We start from the raw sequence: 25,272 nt of genomic DNA on the forward strand, positions 1-25,272 counted from the left end.
TTGGACCAGAATGATGTCAGGTTTTTTTCTCCCAACAAATAAATAAATAAGTAGGAGTGAGTCGGTTCTGAATGCATGTGCAGTGCTTTAAAATGTTTTTTATGAATTATGGATTTGACTCAGTGGTTTGATAAATATGACCCCCATTACTGCGCTGACCCTGTAACTGATCCTGCATTGAGAGCTGCTCTCTCTTCTGAAACAGAAGCTTAACCAGAGAGCTCTTTAACAGTCCTCATTACGATGCATGCTGCAGAATTTACAAGTTCTCCTGAGGGACAGCTGCAGAGCGTTCCTCTGCTCCAGATGTGTTGGAATTTGCTGACACTGGCACAGACACAGGGCCATGTATCGACCCCGACAATCACCTAGCCTCACCTAAATTGTAATGCAAATGAAATGAGAGAAAAACAAGCGTTCACATGGAACTGACAGAAGGAAACGCATGAAACAGAGGAGCATGTGAGCGCTGCGGATGTGACTCCTGCAGCAGGCGGTGACACTGGTGGGCGTTTGAGTGAAAGACGACATAAGAAGTGTATGAAACAGCACATCAGTCATCCACAGGTGGAGCTGCGCGGGTGGTGCCAGCTCATTTGATGGGATGCTGCTGCTACTGAGCAGAGGGGAACTGACCTTCAGGCACTTTGAGATTCAACAAGGAGAGGTAAAATGGAAACCTCTCTTTGGGAGGAGGTCCTTTCTTCATAGAACATTCCACCAAATTCCAGGAAAATTTACTTTTCATGTAACAGAACAGACATAAAACAGGATGGGACAGATTAATACTGAAAAAAACAAACAAACTAGTGAAGGTTGACTTACTTTGTAATATAACCCGCATTTATTTTATTTAGCTATACATTCAAAGTTTCCATTCGATGCGTCAAAGCAAAACAAAGGAATGTGTTCCTCTTTAAATAGAACAGCTCACTCAGTGTGATTCAAAGTGCTTTCTAGAAAAAAAACAAAAAAACACACACACAGCTCCGAAATGCAAATGAAGCCCCAGCAAAAGGAAACATACCTACAGAAACCAGCATGAATACGGGCACTGGGTTTAGAGCAGGGGTGTCAGACTCATTTTTTATTTTTGGTCATATGAGGATCACGAATATTTTCAAAGGCAGAACGTGTCAGCCCAGACCCTCTGGACGAAGCAAAGCATGAAACAAAGGTTTTCACCAGATTAGTGACTCGCCCTTTTGCATCACATAGAATACAAACCCACCTCTTGTGCTGTCGGCTACTACTTTGATAAACATGGGAGTCTGTGAGAACAAAATTAGCCTCATGGTAAACCTCTAGAGATGGAAATCTTTAGACAATCTCTGTCTGTTTCTATTTCATTAGATTTCAGAAGGCTAAAATAAAATCAGTTATTCACATAACAGATTTGTTCATCAGTTCAACATTATTCATATGTTTTGGAAGAAATCTTCTAAATAAATAAAAAGCTACTTCTGCATGTGTGAGATTGTTGGCTCACAACGGAAGCAAGCTGACCTTGTCATACATGTAGAAACAGAGCAGGAATGTTTCTGTTTCAGTTCTGGCTGTACACAAGGTAATGACAGACATGGAAATCTGTGTACACAGGGGCAGGCTCAGACATGGCGCTCTTCTTTCAGATGACAGAAGCCTCTTTCCTTTTCTTTTAGACTTCTACTCCTCTGCTGGTGGCAAGGTTAGTTCAGGTGAAAACAGAAATTCATGGAGAGAGTCGTACTCTGTGCTGTAATTTTGTTTAGGTTGCTAAACTAGTTTAGTTTAGGAACTTTAATAAAGTGTAGCCTGAGGTGATTCTCCCTGAAACAGGAAGAATGACATACATGTTGGAAAAAAAACACTCTACACATGCTTTCCACAAGATAAGGTTTGTTGTTTTCTGTCTCTGAGCTGTTTGTGTCCTGAAGATTCCCTGAAAATCGGATTTTGTCTTAATGTGCAAATTCCCTCCCTGATGAAATTTTTCTATTGCAGGGGTCATGTGAATTCTATCTGGATCTATAATGAGATCCAGATAGACAATCCAATCACTCATTGGATTGTATTTTGCTGAAGAATGTCACTAACACCACTTCATGGAACAACTGATCAAACTCTAAAGTCCCTAATAAGATGATGCTCTGTCATGTAAATCACTGTAAAAATGTAAAAGTAGAAGAAACAGAAAAACAGTGGTTTTCAGGGGCAACAGTCAGTCTATCACCATGATGAATCTTACAAACATTTATCCGCTCGACCTTATAAAATTTAGCGGATTTATCAGATTGTGAGGACTGTCTTGCAACAATAGGTTTGGCTTGGCAATTTATGAAAAAATGCTAAAAGACAAATATTAACTAAATGAATTTAGATTAAGATGACCAAATCGAGGCGCAGCTTGATTATCAGGAAATAGTCAAATAATTCTCAGTCTCAGTTATTGTTTATGAATACCTGCCTGAGGAGGATTAGGTATTAAATACAGTAGATGAAGGATTAAGTTCAGATCTGACATTCTTGAACAGCACAAATATATAAATTCTCTCCAAAAAATTAAAAGTTTACTAACAAAAGTAATTCACCCTCTACATGAAATACTTCACTTAACAAACTCACTATGATAGTAACACTCAACTGAGCTAAGTTAAAATGAAATAAATAATGAATACTAATAATCTACCAAAAAATAAAACAGTAGAAGTGAACAATTAGAATAAAACCAATAAATAAATGATGCATTGATGTCACAGTTCAGAGTGAACTGTTTGGTTTGGGAACTTCAGCATCCAATCTTTGCTCTTCACAGATGATGTGGTTCTGTTGACTTCTTCAGTCTATGACCTTCAGCATGTGGTAGGAGTCCACAGGAAAGCTGTGGACTCTTAGCTTTCCTCTAAAGCTAAGAGCCTGCGGTTCCTGATTGAATAAAACATGGATTGGTCCATCTTGGTTGGGCGTCAATCCCTCAAGGTGAGGAGTTCAAGTGTCTTGGTATCTTGTTCATGAATGATTTTAGGGTAGAATGGGGGACAGGCAGATGGATTGGGAGTTCATCTCCAGTAACACGGGCGCTGTACCACTCTGCTGTTGATGAGCCAAAAATCAAGCTCCTCATTTATTGTCCTCATTAAAATAACTTTAATGTCTCCTGACAGTCATGGTGAAGGCACTCTTAGAAATATTCTGCCATATTTACACTGAGTGACATGAGATGTGATGTGGTTTCAGCATTAGTGCTGAGCTGTTTGTGTCAGCTACCTCCCATGTTATGTTAGAGTAGAATAAGGGGGAATTCCCACCATCTCCATTAAGTCTGCTTTAATTCAACTCCAGTTTGTTTGTCTACAAAGGCATGTTGGAGGTGTGAATGCACAATTGAGCTCTGATGCGGACCAAGAAAGTGAACTGTGGTTCACCTACCAGCTTAGGTGTAGGTTCGATTGAAGTGGACTTAGGTGCAGTTAGAATGCACATGTGAACGCCAAGCAGACCGAAGACAGCTCCAAAAGCAGAAAGTGGACTGCAGCGCGGTCGATTCCCTAAATGGTTCTTAGTGCAGCGCCCCTACAGGTAAGGGGGAAACAGGTTTTTCAAAAGGTTTGGTTCATTTCACACAGAGCAGTGTGAAAGAGAACCACACCAGCTGAAAATGTAACTAATGTTTTTTCCATAATCGAATCGAGTCTACTGAGTTCCTCTAAATCTAGACTAAAAACCCACCTGCTGAGTTGCTTTTGAAACAATCAGTGAAACATTAATCAACATTGTGATGAGTAAAGCTGGCACCTAATAAAATATAATGCTTCAATTGCTGATTGTGTGTTATATGATTTTATATTTTTATGATGCAAAACACTTTGATCTGATCCTTGTTGTTGAAATGTGCTATACAAATAAACTTGATTGATTGATTGATTGATTGATTGATTGATTGATTGATTGATTGATTCAATCAATCAATCAATCTGATAGTCGTAGTGTCTGATAGTCTGGTAGTCTACCAGCCTATCAGACATGTTAGTCTGATAGTCTATAATACTACATCAAAATAAGGTTTAAGATAATTATTTTACCAATATTCCAATTTCACTTCTGTAATGGTAAATGCAATGGGTATAAAAAGAGTGTTTTAATATAAAAAAATCTGACATTTTATTTGATCTTAAATAAGTTCTTGAAAATAAGTTAAATCTCTCACTTTGTTTCGTCAGATTGTGAAGTTTTCTACATAGAAGACAGACATATTTTTTTCAGCTGCATATAAAGCAGGACATTTGTAAAACAACAGAACATGTTGTGACCAAATTCTGATCAAAGAGCAGAACCAGATGTAAGGATTCTGCTGCGATGAGAACGGGATTGTTGATCTGCTTCAGGGTTCAACATTTAACAACTATACTGTGCTTCTGTCACAATCACAGAGAAACAGTCTGTTCCAGATGGCCACATGTTAGCCTCACATTTCTATTTACAAAGCAATCGACTCAGTCAGTGTTGTTGTGTGAAACATATGTTCCACGTCCCAGCCCCCAAGGTCAGTCTTCACAGTTGTCAGATGTCTATGTATGTGACAGTCCAAGTCAGGAGTTGTTGGGGCAGTGCTGATGTAAAAGCTGTGAAACAGTTGAAGAGAGCAGGAACAATGGCTGTGGCAGCTGACGCCTCAACATGTTTTTAACCCCGAGGCTCTACTGTGGCAACATATAAGGTCTTCTACGGAGCACGTCGCATTCCAGTTCAGAGGGGAGGAGGAAATCAATCTTTTCACAGATCACTTGCTTCATGTTGTTCTGTCACACAGTTTTAACAAATACATAAACAAACATATTCTGTATCAGGGTTACATACTGCAGCTTTAAGTGGTTTAAGGTCAAGAAACCAACAAAGTGAACTCCTATGTCTCCTTAAGATTTACTATTTCAATGGAAATGGAAACAAACTTTATAAGCCAGTTACATTCAATTAGTAGCTGCCTCAGTATTTAAGTGATGTGTGTTCAAGCTGCAGTATGTAACTTTTAGAAAAAAAAAAAAAAGAAGCTTTTTTACATATTTATTAAAATTATTTTTATTAGACTGATTATCTATGAAAAAAATCAATCTCCTCTGCCTTCTTAGCCTGTTGGTGTTTGAAGCAGCAAAGATTGTTGATAGGGGAGCTTATGCTGTCATGCAGTCATACACAGATTGTATGACAATGTAGACAGAACAATGTCTACACTGTCATACAATCTGTGTAACTCTAAGCCAGGCTGTTTCACTGCATGAAATGGAGCGCATTATTCACTAAACTTCCTCTCAAACCAACTTCTGGAAACAAAAAGGAATTTGGGTTAAAAAGCAAGCCCCCCTTAAAAATAATAAATTCCAATCTTTACTGTCTGCATAGTTGAAAGTTCAGCAGCACATCTTTCATGAAAAGAATTTCCTTTTCCTCGCCGTTCCTCTGCCGCTGCTCAGCGAGAAAACACCCAGAACGCTCACTGAGTTCGGCTCGTTCAAGCCACATATTAGCTTCATCTGAAGGAATCTTCAGAGCCGAGCGGCCATCTCCTGCCTGTCTCCCCTCCTACAGTTTTAAAGTGAGCATACACACCAGAAATTTCCAAAGATCATGTGTTATTCTTTTTTTTTTATATAAAAACAACAGACATATAAAGAATGCTGTACTTTTTTGACACAAGAAAAAGACATTAGACAAATAGCTCAAAAGTTGCATTGGTGAGTTTGTTTTTTTATTTATAAAGAAATCAATGTCGTGTGTGCTTATATAAGATTTTTTTCTATAAATATAAAATGTCCTCTTCATAGCAAAGGTAACGAAAATTACTTCAAAGCCGTGACAACTGTAGGTACGTCAAGACAAAAAAAGAGTTCTTAGGAATCGGAAGCACCGTGTGGAAGAGAATCCGACAAGGATACGCAGTCTCTGCGTGCAGAGGTGTGTGTGCGTGTGTGTGTGTGTATGTGTGAGTGGCCACTCTGCATTTCAATACAACGCTTCCTTTCTGCAGTGGAAGACATGCAAGCTGCTGGCTGCGCTTCAGTCCTGCATTGCAGCCATGTTCTCCACAATCTGCACCTCACCGACAGGCCTTTGAACACCAACTCAAACATTCAGCTTCCAAGTAAAAAACAAGGTTACATATTCATGGATCTCCCCCACCCCTCATCCCGACCCCGATCCCTCCATCACAGCACCCTGTTCAGCCTCGGAGACCCACTATCCTGTGGACAACACACATCTCCATAAACTGTCAGAATATTATTTTCCATGCTGGATTAATAAAAGCCCTGGCGTTTATGTCCCTCTAATGCATCATCATGAGGCGCCCACAGCCTTTCACTTTGACCCAGAACGTTTTCAGAGCCTCGTTACCCACAAAATAACGCAGATTACATCCTGCAAGGCCAGCTGCATCAATAATTCTGCTTGGATTTACCTCCTTATGAATTAAAATTGCATCTAGCACATCTAACATTTTTCTATCATTTTTAGCTAATTTTGTTCTTATGTCAAGTACTGTAAAGACCCAGAAAGACTTCACTAAAAATCCAAAATACACAAAATGCATGGTTTACTTTTTTTTCCCTCTAAAAATAGTTATTATGAAACCACTCCATATTAATTTTCTTTAGATGTTCTGCTAATTATTTGTACAGCTGTCAAAAATCTTCAGAGTTTGACAGATATCTGATCATTTCACACCTGTGAGTAAAACCAGCTGCTTTTTCTCTTTAAATGAGTTTTGCAGATAAATTTAAAGCATCTGCTGCTTCTTCATTTAATTTTGTCAAAACATATTAATGCTCTAATTTTGAGCTGTGGAGGAACAGATGATCTACATCTGTAAATGATCAGGTTTTATTATATTAAATTGTTAACTAATTTGAGTCATTTCACACCATCACCAGTTTGAACCCTTATTTTGGACCAACACAATCCCACTTTTGTCCATCCAAATTCAGCTCCACACTTAATGCCATTTTGTACTTGATAACTGTTTGCATCATTTATGGTGATACATGGTCAAAAAAAACTCAAATCACACATGTACCTTCGTTGAATCATATATCCTCCTCTGACATCTTTACTTTAGGCCTGCAGCTAGGGGCTATTTTAGTAATTGATTATTCTATCAATTATTCAGCCAAATAATGGATTAATCAGATAAAAACTGGCACATTCTGCAGATTTTATCTTTTTAATACAATAAGAAATGCAAGCAAAATATTTCAATTAATTTTAGAAATAGGAAAATAAACACTTACTGCATAAAATGCAGTAACAGCATTCCTTTAGTGATTACTTGATCATTTAGAGCAAAGGATGAATCTGCAGCTAAAGAAAATCCTTCAAACATTGACATGAGGAAAGCTCAGGCCTTTCAGCTGGATTGAACATCCATACAGTGCAGGCCTGACCTGATGTTATTTATTAAGATTAATAACTGGATAGCAAGAGTTGGTTGGAAATGTTTTTCTCCTTTTTTTTAACCTGAAACTGCCACTTGATTTTTATGTCAAACATATTCAGACAGAAATAGTTTTAATTTAAAATTAAAAATATACATTATTGTGTGCTATTTACTGCTCTGAATATGTTATTCATTTAGGAAATGGTCTACGAGTCTGTACATTCCACTTGAACGATTAATTGATAACTTAATTAGTTGATCATTATTTCAATAGTCGATTCATTGTCATGAACCTGATTAATCCTATTAATCGTTTCCAGCCCTATGTTTCTTTATTCCCATTTATTTTGGTGGTTAACCCCATTTGAGCCAGTTGACTCAATAAAATGGGTCACACAATGACTAAATAACTTTTTGCATATCTTTTTTAATTAGAACAGCTCCACCACATTTCCTTTGATGGCCCAATTTATCGCCAGTTGAAAAAGTTCCACAACAAAGGTTGCAAAAGTTGAAGTTATTAAATGACCAGCAGCTTACTACATTGATCAGTTACTAGCCTCTCGCAGTAAGCAATAAATCAATTGACCACATGATCATTTAAAATCAGCTGAATAATTTCCATTCTGATAATTAATGTAATAAAACAGAGCAATTTTCCTCAATCCATTTCATTCATGGTCTCGGTGGTGTGTGGTTTTTATTTCCGTTTTGTTTCTTGGTTTTGGTCGGAAGCTTTTGGGGGAGAATATTTCAAATATCTTCCAGTTCCAGTATTAAGTGTTCTTTACTAAATTAAAGTTCATTGATCTTTGAGAGAACAACCTTGCATTATTTTGCCATCATGATTCTATTACATGAAAATGGTCTCAAAACAACTATATTATTGTTTATCATAATAATTCCTAGAGCAATTTATCATCGGCCAAAATTCGCCTTTTATTCTTTAACATTTTTTATAAGTTCCTTGTAGTGACATCTAAAATCCCAAGGTGTCCAAAAAGCTCTTCATTAGGAAAAAAATATTTTAAATGATTCTATTTTTACCTTAAATCTCCTAATCCCAAATCCCCTTGTTTTATTTGACTGTGCTCTGAAGATTATTTTGCTCAGGTTTTCTGTATTATTGTATCTCTGTGGAGGAAGGCATTTGGCACTAAGGATTCCCATATATGCAAAAAAGAAGAAAAGAAAAGAAAGAGTGAAAACCGTCCTGGTTCAGAGCCGGAGCTCTGCAGCAGAAACCTTATTTTCCATTTGCATGGCAATAAGAACTTCTTTTCTTTTTCTTAACTTTAACAGAGGAATGTTACATCTGCAAGGGCCCATAAAATACACCGTCCATAACTATCTGTCTCAGTGACTCACATCCATACCAACGCGAGGCCTCAGAAAGCGTAAGCTCGCTTCCTCAGACACAAAGTCCAGCTGGTTAATCAGGATAAGAGGAGGCCACGAGGAAGCACTTGGGTTTCATGGGACTCTGCTTAGAATAGACCCTGCACTCGCTCACAAGTGCTCCACCGACCTACAGACACAAACACTCCGTGTGAAGTACTCCCATGGGTGTCCACAGTAAAACGGGTCATGAGACAGACACCAGGATTCGCAACGGTTAGCTGGCTTTTTGTGATGTTTCTCCAACATATCCAAAGATGAAAAAAGATGAACTATTTTTTTCAGCCTTTAAATACAAATATATACTTTTTAAAAAATCTCACAAATGTGTATGTACAATAAAACAGAGCGAAGGTCTCTGGTGGGTCCAAAAAACAGGAGTGAGTTTGAGAAAAGCCCGTCACACTGTGGTTTCGCCCTGCTTGCTGTTGGCCAGTCTCGTGTAAAACCTCCGCCATGAGTTCAGGGTCTTCCCAGACCAGATCCAGAAGCCGGAAGTGATTCCCACTATGAGCGTCATGAGATACTTGATCATGAAGACGGTGAAGTCCGGGCTCATGTTGGGGTGGTTCTGGATGGGGCACGGCACGGCGTACGTCTTACACGACTGGCTGACCCACGTCCTCTCCCACTGCTCACGGAAGGCCTGCTCATAGAAGTAGCAGGCGATGACGATGGTGGCCGGCACGGTGTAGAGCACGCTGAAGATCCCGATCCGCACCATCAGCTTCTCCAGCTTCTCCGTCTTGGTGCCGTCGTGTTTCATGATGGTCCGAATGCGGAAGAGGGACACGAATCCGGCCAGGAGGAAGGAAGTCCCGATGAACAGATAGACGAAGAGAGGCGCCAGGACGAAGCCTCGCAGGGCGTCCACGCTGTTGATGCCCACGAAGCAGACCCCGCTCAGCACGTCTCCGTCCACCTGGCCCACTGCCAGGATGGTGATGGTCTTTATGGCGGGAACGGCCCAGGCTGCTAGGTGGAAGTACTGGGAGTTAGCCTCGATAGCTTCGTGGCCCCACTTCATCCCGGCCGCCAGGAACCAGGTGAGGGCCAGGATGACCCACCAGATGGAGCTGGCCATGCTGAAGAAGTAGAGCATCATGAAGAGGATGGTGCAGCCCTCCTTCTTGGTGCCCTGCACCACAGTCCTCATCTCTTTCTCAAAGCGATCATTGCAAACCACCTTGTCTTCCAGTAAGAATCCAGCAATGTAGGCGATGGACACCATGGTGTAGCAGCCAGAGAGGAAGACTATGGGCCGCTCTGGGTAGCTGAAGCGCTTCATATCCACCAGGTAGGTCAGCACCGTGAACAGAGTGGAGGCGCAGCACAGGATCGACCAGATTCCGATCCAAATTCGAGCAAATTTCAGCTCCTCCTCGCTGAAGTACATCATCCCGTGAGACTTCTTCAGCTCGCACGGGGCGCCGCAGTTCTCCTGCCCCAGGAAGCGGTAGTTCAGGTAGGGGGGGACGACGAGGGGCCCCGGGCACCTGAACTGACCTTGCGGGGGCTCGGGCGGGGAGCGCGCGGTGGGGTAGTGCCCGGGCCCCTCCGGCTCTGCGCGGTCCGACATGTTCTGGCCCACGCAGAGCTCGCCCGCGCCGTGCACCGGGAACTTCTCGCACGCGAGGCTGTCGGGCCACTGGAAGCCGAACTTGTTCATGAGCGCCTCGCAGCCCTGCCGCGCGCGCTCACACAGAGAGCGGCACGGGGGCAGCGCCTGCTCCAGCACCGTGCACACGGGCGCATACATGGAGCAGAGGAAGAACTTTAAATCCGGGGAGCACTGCACCTTCACCAGGGGGTAGAACTGGTGGACCTCCAGTCCCGCGTCTTCCTGGTTCGTGTGGCCCAGCAGGTTCGGCATGATGGTCTCGTTGTAGGCGATGTCCGTGCACAGCGGGATGGAGATCGGCTGGCAGAATCCGTGCTCCGGGATAGACATTCCTCGGTCTCCGTACTGAGCGTTGACCCTGAAGGAGGCGGGCAGGATGAAGGGCAGCAGAGAGACCGCCGTGCGGAGCAGTCCGTGGAGCAGCATGGTGAGGAAGGATCCGCGGCACGACTTTCTGTTTGTTGGGAATAACTTGACGTTCCCTCAGCCTCAGCAGCTTCCCTGAGCGCTTCTTTGTTGCCGAGCTGAACGCAGCGTCTCCCCGCGGTGCTCCTGTCCCCGTCCCTCAGCTTCTCATCCCGCGGCGGGGGAGATAAACGGAACAAAGATCCGCGATCCTCAGCAGCAAACCCGAAGCCTTCATTTAAAATCCTCGTTGGAGCCGAATGAAGAGGTTTCCCTTCCAACGCAGGAGTCTCAGTATTCCGTCTGCACAACACAGAGTCAGGACGCCGATCAAACTCTCTCTCTCTCTCTCTCTCTCTCTCTCTCTCTCTCTCTGTCTCTCTACCTCCGTCTAGTTGAAGCCAAACGCACATCAATGCATGTGCAACATCCACCGAGCCCCTTCAAAATAAAAGCTGTTTCACACCCAAGTCCTGCTAGATTTGATGGTTCTCTTACTTATTAAGGATGTTCTCATCAGGAAGCAGTAACAGAAGTACTTATTTGAGCTTCATTTTAAAATACAACATATAAAATTGAAAAATATACAGTTTCAAAAATTTTTTTTTTAATGTGGTCAATAATGAATAAGTAGAAAATAAAAATTTTGTGCAATTTTCTTTCCAAAAAGCACACACACAAAATAATAATAATTAAAAAATAGCAAATGTAATTGCATTCCAAAAGAAGCAGCTGATGCTTTGACCATCATGGCTGTTGATGGCACTGTTTCTTCTGTACAGCTCAAAATATTTTTTTTCCACTGCAAACAAGCCTGATTGTTCGATTCTCATCTCAGTCTGTTCTTCTTCTGGGATTTCTCTCATTGAACTCAATTTCTCCCAACAGGAGGCAGAGTTGTGAACCATGACATTGATTTTCTGCACTGTTTTAGAACGAACCCGTTCAGTCTGTGTTGACTATCCTTCCAAATACTAAGCAATTAAAGTCAGACAAAGGAATGCTTTAGACATTTTATTGCTTGTTAAATTTTCATGGCCCTATAATCCCCATGACTTTGTTTATGGCGCATGCAGTGTTTGGTCAGCTTCACTGAGCCGATGCATTACATAAGTGACTGTTACATGTTAGCAATACATAACAAAACATATACAACTTAACTTATACAAGATGAGCATGAATAAATAAAAGGAAACATTTGGAGAAATAAGTGAAAGTTCCTGAAGTTGGTCAAAGTTAATGTACAAGAACAAGAGTGTAACAGAAAGATCACATGGAATAATGCTAGAAGATACTTTCTATCAGTGAGTTCCATAGTAAGAACAATGTTCTGTAGAAACAGGACTGTTACAGTAAATCAATTCAAATGTTCCTAAAGCCAATATTATTAGTTTGATGCAGCCAATAGTATCAGTCAACACATAAAATTTTTGAATTATTAAATTAATTTGATGTTTTTTTTTATTATTATCCCCCACCCCTTATTAGATGCGTGCACAAAACTACACTCGTTAAGAGTCTCTGGAAACAAAAGCCATTCTCTTCACATCTACTTCCTGTTTACTTGTGTCTTACTTTCTCCAGCTTTACAGCTTCCTCTCTGACTCCCTCTCTCTTTTTGTGTGTATATGTCTTTTTTACCATCTCTCATTTTGTATATTAAATCCATCCATCCATATTTTATCTGACTGTATCCAGGATCGCATTCCTTTAGTCATGATCTGTGTCTCATGACACAGGTTGGAATGTAGACAGACTGGTAGAGTGAGCTTCACTTTTGTTTTTTTTACCAGAACATTACTGGAGTCCAGGCTTCAATTGCTCTTATCAGTCTCTCCTGCCATCACTTGGGAACCAGGCAAGTTCAGTTTATTCATACAGCAACATTCACACACCAGGCAATCCAAAGTGCATTATGGAAATTAAAAATAAAGCATAAAAAACTTTACATTAAAGATGAAAATGTTTACAGTTCGTTAATCGGATGTTTTCCATCCTGATTTAAAGGAAGCAACGATTTCTTCTCCTTTCAGGTTTTCCACAGCTGAGGAGAAAAGAAACTTAACCTGGTGTGGCTCTGGTCCAGGAACCAAGTAAGAAAGGGTTCTACAGAGACCAATTTCTCATATTCTTCTGGTAACTCAGAAGTGTGTTCTGGATCAAAACCAATAGTGCTTTATAGATCAATACAAAGCCCGTCCTTTAAGAGCCAGAGCAGATATTTAAGGACTTTTGTAATTTGATCCATTTTCCTGGTGTTGGTCAGAACTCTAGCAGCAGTGCTTTGTATGCCTGATTAATTCTATACACACACCAGTAAAAGGCAGCACTGCCTTTTACCAGTTTCTTATTTTCTGTCAAGCAATGGATCAGGTAATCATAAGAACATGCTGAGCTGGTCATGTCAGATCTTCATAACTCTACTGTTTTTTTTCTAGTAATTTTATGACTTCCTTCTGGTAATATATTTCTTTATCCAACTAATATTATAACTTTATTTTCATAATGAAAAAAAAATTATCTTAGTCTTGCCTCTGCCACCGTTTTCTCCTCACTGTTACAGACTTCTCCAGCTCCGCCAGCTGTCTACTGTGTTTTCACCAGTGTATAGCGCGCTCCTTCTTCTACTGGGTTTCACAGGCAGTCTGTTGGTTATTTTGAGCACTGCTGCCACCTAGTGACTGGAGCCTTGTTTAGTAGTCAAGCATGAAAAGACGATAAACTCCTCCTTTGTCTCACGCCTCCTCTGGGTTCCTTCCAGAACCTTCTCAGAGTTTGCTAGAGTTCTGTCCCATTCTTCCTGACAGAACTGGCTTACCTCAGTCAGGTTTGTGGGTCGCCTCGCTGCCACATGACTTTACAGATCTACCTGCCAATGCTCTGGAGGACTGAGATCAGAGCTTGGTGGCCTCACCAAACCGAGGACTTTACTGTCATTAGGCCACTTTACAATCACTTGGACTGTGTGCTGAAGACCAATCTGCTCCTGAGCTTTAACTCCTTGACTGATGTCTTAGATGTTGCTTCAATATTTTCACATGATGTTCTTTCCTCACAATGCCATCTATTTTATGAAGTGCTCCTGCAGCAAAAAAAAAGCCCCACAGGATGATGCTGCCACTCCCATAATTTGCAGTTAGGATGGCACATGCATCCCTTTTTCCTCCAAATGTAACAACGGCCATGATGGCCAAACAGTTAAATTTTAGTTTCATCTACTCACAGGACATGTCTCCAAAAATCAAGATCTTTGTCCGTGTGTAAGTCTGCAAATTGTAAGTTGGCTTTTCAGGTCTTTTTGTTGTTGTTGTTGCAGTAAGCCTTCCTCCTGGCTAAATGACCTTTCAGTCCATGTCAGTACATTTCACATTTGGATAATGACACTGTTGTCTTCACATCATCTTCGCAAAGTCTTTGGTTTTTTGTTCTGGGGTCAATCTGCACATTTTGGACCAAAAGACATTCATCTTTTGGTCTCCTTCCTGATTATATGGTTTTTGGACAACCCCATCAAGTCCATCCTAGTTGAACAGAAGAACGCAGCAACTGGAAGCATCTGCAACCTGTTACCAGGATCAACCAGACTAGAGCTGCTCCATGATTCTGATCCTGATATTTTGTCTTAATTTCTTTTGAAACACACATCTGAAATACACCAGAAAGCAGTGTGTTTCAGATGTGGCCTTCAAAATGTTCTTGCTAAGTTTTCTGGCACTTAGCAAATAAGAATGATTTGGTAATTCTAACTGACCTAAAAAAAAGAGAAGCTTGATCTGATTTAACTTCAGATGGCGAAAGAACAAGGTGTCTGTCTTTTTATTTTGTGTATATAAATATTTGGTTTCAACTGTACATACAAACAGTGTGCACATTTAGAATGAGTTTAGTCACAGCTTAGTAACAAGCTCTATCAGAAATTACATTGTGATTTAAAACAAATATTATTGTGTTATTTTCAGAATAACAGTTTACACGAGAGATGTTAAAGGAGGAGAAGTGTTATAGGTTGCTCATAAACTTAACAGGGCGTTCCAACAGGCAGCACTTGCCCTGGTACCCTTTGAAATTTTCCAGTTGGGAATTTTCCACTGAAGCAAGGAAGGCGTGCAGGACGGCTGCACTGCTCACAGCTCAACCCAATGTGAGAGCTCCTGTCTCCTGTCACTTTAAGATCATGATGCCATTTCATGTAATGAGCCTTTGCACCAGGATGCTCAGAACCACACAGCAAAGAAAAATCAGACAAAAGATGGAGAATACGAGTCTATTCATGCACAGAGAAGAGAAGAACCACACCTTCATCTGTCTGCCAGAGACAGAGGAGATCTACATGCTAACAGAGGAATGCTAGTTTTTACTTGGACTCCACATGTAGAGGAGATGCAGCTTAACCTGCGTCATTAACACCAGCTGGGCTCTGTCAGAGGGATCATAGCTACATGACCTACATGTAAGGAGTGATGTGCAGATTTCAGAGAAATATTTGTACCTTTACTAATGTCTATAATGTACCTGTTATCAAATGTTTTACTCTCTTTGTTTTTCTTTCCTATAGAAAGTACTCCTGGTACTGTCTTTTTGTTTCCTTTGGTTGTTCTGAACCAACAGTAACACATGGCCGGTCATTACTAGCCTGGTTCTGATGGAAGTTTCTTTATCTTAAAAAATGTTGTTCCTTTCCACTGTTGTCCCATGCTTGCTCAGACTGAGGGATTACTGAAGTGAACAACACGACACAGTCAGCTGGACTTCCTTAGACATCTGGCTTAAGTCGTGCATGTTGGAAACGTCTTCATCAAGACGTCTTTTAATGTCCAAATGATACTGAAAAGGGAAATGTGGAAAGCTGTCTTATTAAAAATATAGAAGAGACATCTGTGTCATATTTCAACTTGCAAAAGATGTCAGCATGAAAGAGTCTGTTGGTGTCTAAAAGGAATGATCACTGAAGATAAACAGAAAAGACTGATTTTCTAGCCACTTAACCTATAGCCAAAAAGATCGCTGATGGTTTTATAAAATGTCTCTTTGTTCAGTTTGATGACTTCACTTATAAATAAACGTGCAAGAAATAAAAAAATAAAAATGATGTGCTGGAAAATTATAAATGGAGAAGTTTAAACAAATGTACCGTTTAGATGATACCGTCTTCATCTCATCGATTTGAACTTTTCTTTTTTTATGAGTGCCCAACATTCAACTTCCATGAGAAATCAGAACAAATGCTGATTTGTGTTAGTTTGTATTTATCAGCTGGGTTACACTGGAGCCACACGGAGTTAACATTAACTATAAGGGTCCAAATACATTCTTGCTTCATAGAGCCAGACCACATTGAAATCCCAGTGATAAGTGAAGCTAGTAGATGCTCCTTGCTAACATGAAGAGGATTTGTTTGAAAACATTTTCTGGACTGCCCAACAGCCAGAACAGAGACATAGAGAGACAAAAATCAAAATTGTAGATCCACACAAATTGTAAAAGTTTGTTTTTTGGAGCACTACTAAACAGCAGCAGATTTGAAAATCCTCAACTATACATGAGGACAGCTTATTTAAATATGATTACACTCTGTCAAGGTTTGATAATGAATTAGATGATGACCTGAATTTGAATGAGGTTGGAGTGGAGAACTGACTATAACTGTTTGTTCTGTAAAGTACATTGTGCTGATAGTGTGCTGTGAGTCAAAGCTGTATAAATAAGCTGAAGTGGACTGAATCATTAAATACATGGTTACTGTTAGAAATGCTGACTCAAAACATAGTGAACATGCTGCTTTTAGATAGGAAACCTGTCATTGCAGTCAGGCCCATGACATTAGGTTAATGAGCAGTAAAACGGGTTCAGTTTGTGCTGAAAACAGACCTCCTGGAAGTAACCCCACCCAGATTAATAATATTGTGCACTGCCAATAAACAGTTTCTTCCTTCTCATGAAACAGACCAACATTGCCCCATGTATGTGTCTTTCTAAGCACTTTGAAATGCCTTGCTGCTGAAATGTGCTATACAAATAAAATTTGATTGATTGATTGATTTCTACACATAAAAGCCCCTTCAGTCAAGTTTCACATTCATTGTGCTTTGTTTTTCATTGCTCACTTTAAATAAGAAAAGCTTAAAAAATCGAATCATTTATAGCCCTGGCAGACTTTGACTATAAAGTTTGTCAGTGGTGTGAAACGAGATGGGCAAATAAATCACGTGAATGGAGCACCGATTTTGGTGAAAGAAGTTTTATTACAACAATCAAATGTTCTTCTTCTTGCTGAGCAGCTTTTCACATTTTGCTCTGGTATTCATACATTTAGCTCCTCACCTTTAGCTCCCACCACAGATTATTTTCCATTTTTGGAATTCCAAAAGACCAATATTACTCCCAGTCAACAAAAAACATGTTGGTCAAGTTCAGATGACTTCAAAAATGTCTCATCTAATCTCTTTGTGTAGAAACTTTAAATCTTTTCAAAATAAAAGTCTGAATTCATAAGACCCTTGAAGAATTTTATTTCAGGTAAACAACATTAAACATTTACAGAAGGACATTACATCTTCCATAATAACATTACATAGAGGTTGTAACAAATAATGCAACAGCTATCCTAAAGTATACAATATTATTTCACCCCATAAAGTGATTGGCGACTCCAAACCACTTGTGAAAAGGATGTTTTTGTTCGGTTTTTCAGTGCAGCGTAGAAAAGAAAAGCAAACTGCAAGAGAAGCTTCACATTAAAATCTTGCAAACACAGATTTATTGATGAGCACAGCCAGGATGCATGTCAGAGCCAACCTACATGTTTATTATAGTCAAACCACTTATGTCCACATGATAAATGCCAAAAATAGAGGCCTTTCATATATATATATTTATAGAAATATGCGTTATCATACATGACTTTTCATTAGCGCTAAGGAGACTCTTCCAACCCTGTTTACCACCATACGCTAAGCTTCCACCTTTCACGTTTCCGGTGATATTTCATTTTGCAGTCACAGTGTTAAATATGCAATACCACCCCTTTCACTGGACCTTCTACAAAATGTATGAAGAACATTCCTGTTTGAACAGAGTTTCAACTCTGCCCACGTGGGACTTGAAAAGTTTTACAGCAAACTGCAGGCTGCAGAAGCTCCGGGAAACAGTTGGGGGGTGTTACGAAGCAACGCGCGGCACACGGAGAGGGAGCAACATAGCAAAAATAATTATTCCTGGCTAATATTGCCTGCAATCCCTAAAGCCACTCGAGGCTGGGCAATCTTAGCGCAGCTCGATGGTATTAACCCTCTTCTGTCACGCTGCTTTAGTGGCATTACCCACCGCCTCTCCTCCCCTTTTTCCTGCTGCACAATCACAGCCTGCGGGTGACACTGAAAAGCTGGAAGATAACTTCAAGTAGAGCAGTTCTACCAGCTCCCCTCTGTCCATGTAAGGGTTCACATCCAGGGATGAGATTTACATTTGTGAGGAAGCCGGCATGCTCTGCATCCAGCCGAGCGAGAGGGCATGAATATTTATGCGTTTATCGTTTAGGGAAAGCCAGAGAGTAAAGTGACCATAAAGGCAATTTTTATTTAAAGTGCATTTTTTAAAATGCTGCTGGGTAAGTTAAGCCCATCATCTTTTAAAAAATCTTTTTTAAACCTCAGAGGTTCGACTCTGTGGTTGGAAAAGCTGGATTGGGACGGAGTCACAATAAAATGTCTAAGTGCCTCATAACTCCATAGCTTCCCTGTTATTGGTTGGATATTCTCACCTGTACGCAGCACTTGGATGTCATTTACAGGAGAAACAGCAGTCGCTGTAATCAACCTTACAAGCAACAGCCTCAGTCCCACCATTTATTCCCAACGGCTCCAGTTCAGCGCTACAAATGTCCAACTAAAAGAAAGAAAACAGGTACATTTATTAAGTGGAAAATTACTTGTTTGGGTTTTTATTTCTGGTGTGAAAAGGTGAAAAAATTTTGGTTTCCCCATTTATTCTCTGTTTACCAGCTTGTTACTGGATCAATATTGAGTGGGTCTGAAAAACCCTCAATATGCAACATTTTTTCAAATCTGTGATAAATTTGACTTAACTTCTATTTCTAAAAATCCTCTAGTTGAAGTCAGAAACAAACAAACATGTTGTTACTGTAAGTGTATCTGATAGGTTAGGACGAACTTTTCTAAATGATTATTTTTTGGTTGTTGCTATTATGAATTTGTGGATTGTATTATTGCCATACAAGGGTACAGATGCTAGTAGGGACGGGCCATATAGGTATATTTCTATGGTATTTATATTGAATACTACGTACCAATTATCAAACAGACTATACTTCACTATACTGACACTACCACCTACTTACTGTTTCCTCTAAGGTAGAGCCAAAAGGGAGGGTTTGTCAGACATTTTAGTCTGAGACCTTGACCTGATTACAGCAGGTAGACCAAAAAATAAGGCTCTTCTGTATCATTATAGACTTTTGTTTAGTTTATCCATCTCATGCTGCACCCTCCCATCACTCAGGAAGGAAGGAGACTGTGACATTTGGTTTAATACCAAAGCATGTCATTAGCTAGCTTTGGGATATCATTCTTAAAAATACAATAGTGGTTTGGATGGAGAGAACGTTTTACTGCAACAGTTGCATTAAGTAACCTTTTGGAAAAATAGAAAAAACTGTTTTAGCTGAACAGTGGCATTGAAAGTAAACTATACTGTAGCTGGAGCTGCAGACTCTGCAGAGCAGTTTCTCCTGTTAGGTAATACAGCTGTATTACCTGGAATTGTGTATGTGTGTACTTGTTTAGCTATCATATTTAGGACCATTTCCGGCATATTTACTAACCTTTTGAAGACCAACGGGCCCCAGTCCTAATACGGAGGACCCCATTGTTTAGGGTTAGGCGTTAGAGGTATGATGTGAATTAGGTTTTGGTTTGGGAAAATGTCTGGGTTAGGCTTATATGCAGTTACTTAAATGAATGGAAGTCAATACAAAGTCCTAATATGGGTTGAAATGCAAACTTGAGTGAAGGCATGTTAGTGTGTGGGCGTGTGTTTGTGTATGTTAGAGAGGAATAGGAATAATATCTACAGTATCCATTTGTCCGTGGCTTTAGATTTGCAGCCTCATGTTCTCGGCTGTTCAACAGTGCAGGGCCGTTATTATTGTCTCACTTGTTTTGAAACAGACTAATAAAAAGGAAGCCATTAGTTTGATAGTACCTCACAATTATCACCAAACAACTACTCTGTAATATTCAAATATCTTTACACAAAAAGAAAAAAAAAAGAAATCTTAGCAATAGAAAAACTCATTTTAAACATTTTTGCAAATTATGTTACTTTATATAGCTGAGCTTTGTTCAGTAGAAAGTTCCAAAACATCCAGGAAAATATGCAAGGTTTGGGGAGAAGACATCTCAGGGAACAGCCTCAGGAGAGAGTATGTTGGTGGTCTAGGGACGAGTCAAAGTTATGCACAACCTTCGCAGCACAGGCTGCACATAGACCCATCTTCACACATTTACTTTGTCAAAGAAAACTCTGGTGTAGTCACAACTCTTGACTCAGGAACAAACTGATATAGGTAACAACATGGATCAATCAAATTTTTTGGCATGTCAGAAAACTTGGAAGATGGATTTTTCAGAACTGGATCAAAACATACAGTGAGGCTTTTCAGCCTATTGCCTTGCTGCTTTGTCTTTATGTACATTAGCTCGTATTCTCAGATGGAAGCACTGACACTTATATTGCCCATGTTTGTTACACTCAAACCTATGTTTCCACCAGAGCCGTTGTGGTCCATTGGAGTATTGCGTCTAAAAGCACTTTACGCTGTCCCTTCATCATCAATATGTTCAACACAGATTGTTCAGGAGAAGCTTTCAGGTTGCAACAACAAGATCTGGTTCCATCATGGAGGTCCACTGACGCTACCCAACCCAACAAAACAATGATAGTGTCCCATTTAGAAATATTAGACTGCTGGAGCCTCATGTTCAAAGGGTGCAGATGATTGTCCATAAATTAAATAGAGAAGCATCGATATTTGAACAGGACAGTGGAAACGTCATGGCTGCTGTGAGATTTTCTACAGATGATAGACTTTTGGTGAGAAAGCATGCTGTAGGAAGTACCTTGAACTCGACTGGCTTTACTGTTATTATTATTATTATTAATAATTATTTTTATTTTTTTTAAGGCTATTGTATACATAACAGTGTGAATATAATATTGGGACATTTAATTATTTTACTTTAATATTATGCTCATTAAGCCTCTGTGCACCAAACATTTTGTATTCATTGCATCATCAGCGATTTGACTAAGTGACTACTTCATTTTTTAACAGTTAAACTGTAACATCAGAATATCCTAAAAACTCACAAAAACTGACCTGAAACATTATTATATACTGTATGTACAGATGTAAAAACTACTATCAACTGTTTAAAAAACACCCTCAGGTGACATTAGATTGAACTAAATCATCTTTTAATTCCATAGGCTGTCCTCCTGACATTGTCAAAAAGCAATAACTTTTAAATTGTTAGGATTAAAAGCTGAAAACACTAAAATTTAAATGAATGTCAAAAGGACAACCTGTTTTTCTTCTAAGAGTAGTTCAATCCAGTTTTACTTAAATCTTGAAGAAAGATTTTGGAGTTGCTTGTAGATCTGAATTCCAGGAGAGGAAAGAACCAAACATCCAACAAACTGCCTGCTATCTGCTCAGAGAGTGAGCCGCTGATTGTCTCTTCCAGTCGACAGAGACAAGGCTGACGGAACCACAGCCGAAACCACAGCTGGTTCCGAGAAACTTAACAGCATTTGACCCAAAATGGAGGTACCCTGTCCTTTCTCATGATCAGACTGTTTTCTGGCTCCCCATCATCAGGCTGACCCCTTTGGAGCCCTGACATGGATTCTTCTGAGCGTCCCTCAGTCTGCAGATACATACTTAGAAATCTAAATTATGTCATGAGTTTAACCTATCAGAGACAGAGCGAGGATAGAATGATGATTTTTAAAATATAAATCACATTTAAGCTTTAGCAGAGACATTTATCCAAACTAATCCTTGTCTTATTTCACATCCCTACATCTCAGAGTGCCTCTTGTGTTTACAGTAGTTGTGTCAGCTTCAACCTTTCCCTCCGCACACTCCTGCCTTCATTTACAATAACAGTGTGTGATCCTGTTACTGTAACAGGTATTCAATATTAACAGGTTTTGCAAATCAACCTGTTAATCATTACTACCATTACTTGTTAAATCCGTGCTTTTTTGTGCATCTACCTTATTAAGGAGAATCTCCAAATACCATTTTTTCAATAAAGAAATGTTTTTTGATAATTCAGAGAGAAGAATTCCCCCTGCAGGGTAAATATTTAACTACAGTGGACTCCCAGCTATTTGAGTTTGTGTATTTGCTAAATTCTGGATTTTTCTTTGGAAGTATTCACATATTTTTCATAGAGATTATATAAGAAAAAAAAAAAAAAAAAAAAAGAAAACAGATTTGGAAGTTAAAATAACTTGGTTCAATGCTACCTGACACACTATTGGCTAGAATTTGTAAACCGGCCAATCCAGGAGCGCCATTTATTTTTCTGATTATCCCAAAGAGTAAAGATAAGTAAGATTGTTGTTGATAGCTTCTGCGTTAGAACTAAGATGGTTTCCACTGTGTGTATAAATGCACGTTAAGATATATTTGGTGTTCGAATGATAAATAAGCAGCTATCAGGCTTTTCAGAGAAAGACTCTCAATTATTTGCAGATTTCATCTATTTGTGAGCAGGTTTGGTCCCTATCGCCTTCAAATACCGGGTCCTGTGTTTTTGGTTCAGCAGGAAATCCGTGCCACTCTTTGTACATGAGACCACATGTTTTTTATGTTATTTTATTTGGAAGAGTTGGGCAGCTTTATCAGCTTCCTTAAAGAAACTAGAAAGGTCTTCTTTCATTTGATATTGACATGCATGATGTAGAGCAAAAAAACAACAACAAAAAAACAGCAAAGCTAAATGTTTTAGGATAATTGCCTTTTTCTTATAGTTGCTACTGTCTCTAACTCCCAGCAACCATTAAAAAAGAGCTTTTCTTTCAAAAATATTAACCACAAAGACAAAAGTGATTCATAACATCACCAGGAAATAAGTACATTTTACAGCGACTGGTCTCGATCTGAAATATGAAGAATGAAGGACCTCCAACATGGCTGCCAGGGGACAAGTTGCATCACTTTAAAGCTCTCCTCATCATCATCTTGTTTATTGTTTTTTTCCCTCTAAAAGTCCACAAATCAGAGCTGAACTGGACAGAAATGAATCAGAATCCTAAGGACTTCCTGTGGTCTTCAGCGTGATTGGACTGAGCCTCCTGAATGTGTGTGTCTACAGGGAGAGCTTCCCTGGTGAGAGTCGTTCAGTGGTAACAAGCAATAATAATAAAACTGTCCTTTATATAGTTTCTAGATGATTACATCATACATACAAATATACATTCTTAAATAGGAGGCTAGTTACAAACACAAAACACAATATGTAGCGATAGTAAAGTTCTTTTGCTTCTACTGTGACAATGATATATGAGTTATTGGAACCTTATAAAAAGTAAACAAAACTTGCAAATAATAGTCTGAAATCTTAGGTACCATTCAAAATGCACACCTTTTCACTCACCTTCTGATGCATGCATACATCATACACACACGCACACGCCCACACTCACGCATACATTTAGTGAAGGTAATAAATAAAGAGAGAGCTGGGGGCCTTCTCGATGTCACCATCTTTATCTTCACCTTTTCTTTTTTCACAGCAGCCACCTGGAAACAGACAAAGATACAACACAGTGTGTCAGTAACTCACTCCAAACCACTAACAGTGTGGAGAAAACACACACCACACATGCTGTAGTTTGTTCTCATGCTACTAGGCGTTACACAAATGAGCTAACAGTGAACTTCTGCATATCATGAACATACCAAGAACTGCAGTCTGAAGAAATGCTCCACTCCTGACCAAAAACAACCAATTAGAGCCAGGAGGAGGGTCTTAGTGCTGTCAATCAATGCTGCTCAATGTCCTAATGGCAGAGAGACAACTTATTGTCCAAGGAAAGCCATTGTTCCGCAATAGGTACCCATCCTAACAAGCCTTAGCATTGGTGGCAGGCTATGTTGTGGTGAACCAGTAGAGAGCAAGAGGAGGGGATAAGCATGAGAGTGATTGACAGGGATAAGACCCTCCTCCTGGCTCTGATTGGTTGTTTCTAACTCTGTGGGGTATTTCTGCAGTTAGTACTGGGAGAAGGCAAAGAACCTCAGTTTCTTTCCCAGACTATGTGTCTTATACTGTATATTATACTGTCATGTTTAAAAAACATGTTTTTTTATTATAAAAGTAACATACTGAAGCTTAACTGTTTATCCTTCTACTGCTCCCTTCTGCCAACACTTATGAACTAAAGACACAAATAGCTCAGCTGTCTGAGGACAACAATTAAATCAGGGAAATGGTCAAAAAACATAACAGCCTCTTGATCATCAACACAGCTAATGCTATTTATAACCTTGCTAACATTTGACTGTTTTAGCCATTAGTGAAAAAATGCTCTTGTATTTCTTTACCAACTTTACTTTACATATCACCCTGCATTACTGGACACTGCCAAAAGATATATTCATCAGTCACAAAAACATGCTAATTTCTAAAATAATGCATTTGCTGTTTGTTTTTACTGGAAGAAAAGAAAAGAACAGAGCAGCAAACCCAGAGCAGAGTTGTGATGTGGCAAAGAGGAGCAGGAAGCTGTCCAAGAGGGATCAGAGGATGAAGAAGAGAAGCAGGGAGTGTAAGCAGGAGAAGGAGTTAAGGATGTCAAGCTGGTGAGAGTGACGGATTGGGGGGTGGAGAGGATGAAGAGGATGAGCCAGGGAGGAACAAGAGAAGGAGTGATCAGAGGAAAAGGAGGAGGAGTAAGAGGTTGACGTAAAGGAGGGATCTGCAGATTAATAAATAATACCTTGCCTCTATCTGGTCTGTTTCCTCATCCCCTCCCTCCTCCCATCACCCCCTCATAGGCAGAATCCAATGTCTGAGGATTGGATTCTGCCAGTCTTTGGTAGTCAGCTCTCAGTGAAGCAGTCCATTCCACATCAGGAATCCCAAACATCTGGATGAGTGCTTCTGTAGTTTACCCACTCCAAACATGAGTGTGTGTTACATAGGTGCATGTGACCATGAGAGAATATGCTGCTGGTGCCCAGAGAACGTAGAGAGCAAACAACAAGCGGAAGATTTTTCATTTGGAACAGGAAGAATGTGAGAATCCTAGAGTCTGTTAACGAGAATCTAGTTCAGTCCAACAGCTGACCAGTTTAGAAACTAGAACAAAACCAAGTCAATTCATTTAAATGTATTTAAATTTGTAATTA

The 25,272-nt window shown here is 39.9% G+C and overlaps 2 protein-coding genes across 5 annotated transcripts in view; both read right to left on the reverse strand.

Annotated features, from left to right (window-relative positions):
- Window positions 1–5,693: 5,693 nt before the first annotated feature.
- Window positions 5,694–11,191, reverse strand: fzd1 (frizzled class receptor 1). The gene has a single exon (XM_032558881.1). The coding sequence runs from the start codon at window positions 10,848–10,850 to the stop codon at window positions 9,204–9,206; it is 1,647 nt and encodes a 548-aa protein (XP_032414772.1). The 5' UTR covers window positions 10,851–11,191; the 3' UTR covers window positions 5,694–9,203.
- A 6,123-nt stretch (window positions 11,192–17,314) lies between these two features.
- cdk14 (cyclin dependent kinase 14) overlaps window positions 17,315–25,272 on the reverse strand; it is a 156,286-nt gene continuing 148,328 nt past the window's right edge. For all 4 annotated transcript variants that reach the window (XM_032558884.1, XM_032558883.1, XM_032558886.1 and 1 more), the window contains one exon: window positions 17,315–23,661. The gene's annotated coding sequence lies outside the window, so the exon portion shown is untranslated. The remainder of the gene's footprint in view (window positions 23,662–25,272) is intronic.

Source organism: Xiphophorus hellerii, chromosome 3 (genome assembly GCF_003331165.1).
Source record: "Xiphophorus hellerii strain 12219 chromosome 3, Xiphophorus_hellerii-4.1, whole genome shotgun sequence".
Taxonomy (NCBI): Eukaryota; Metazoa; Chordata; class Actinopteri; order Cyprinodontiformes; family Poeciliidae; genus Xiphophorus; species Xiphophorus hellerii.

Coding starts and splice junctions, on each gene's coding strand:
- fzd1 (XM_032558881.1), bottom strand. CDS start 10,850: ATGCTGCTCCACGGACTGCTCCGCACGGCGGTCTCTCTGCTGCCCTTC.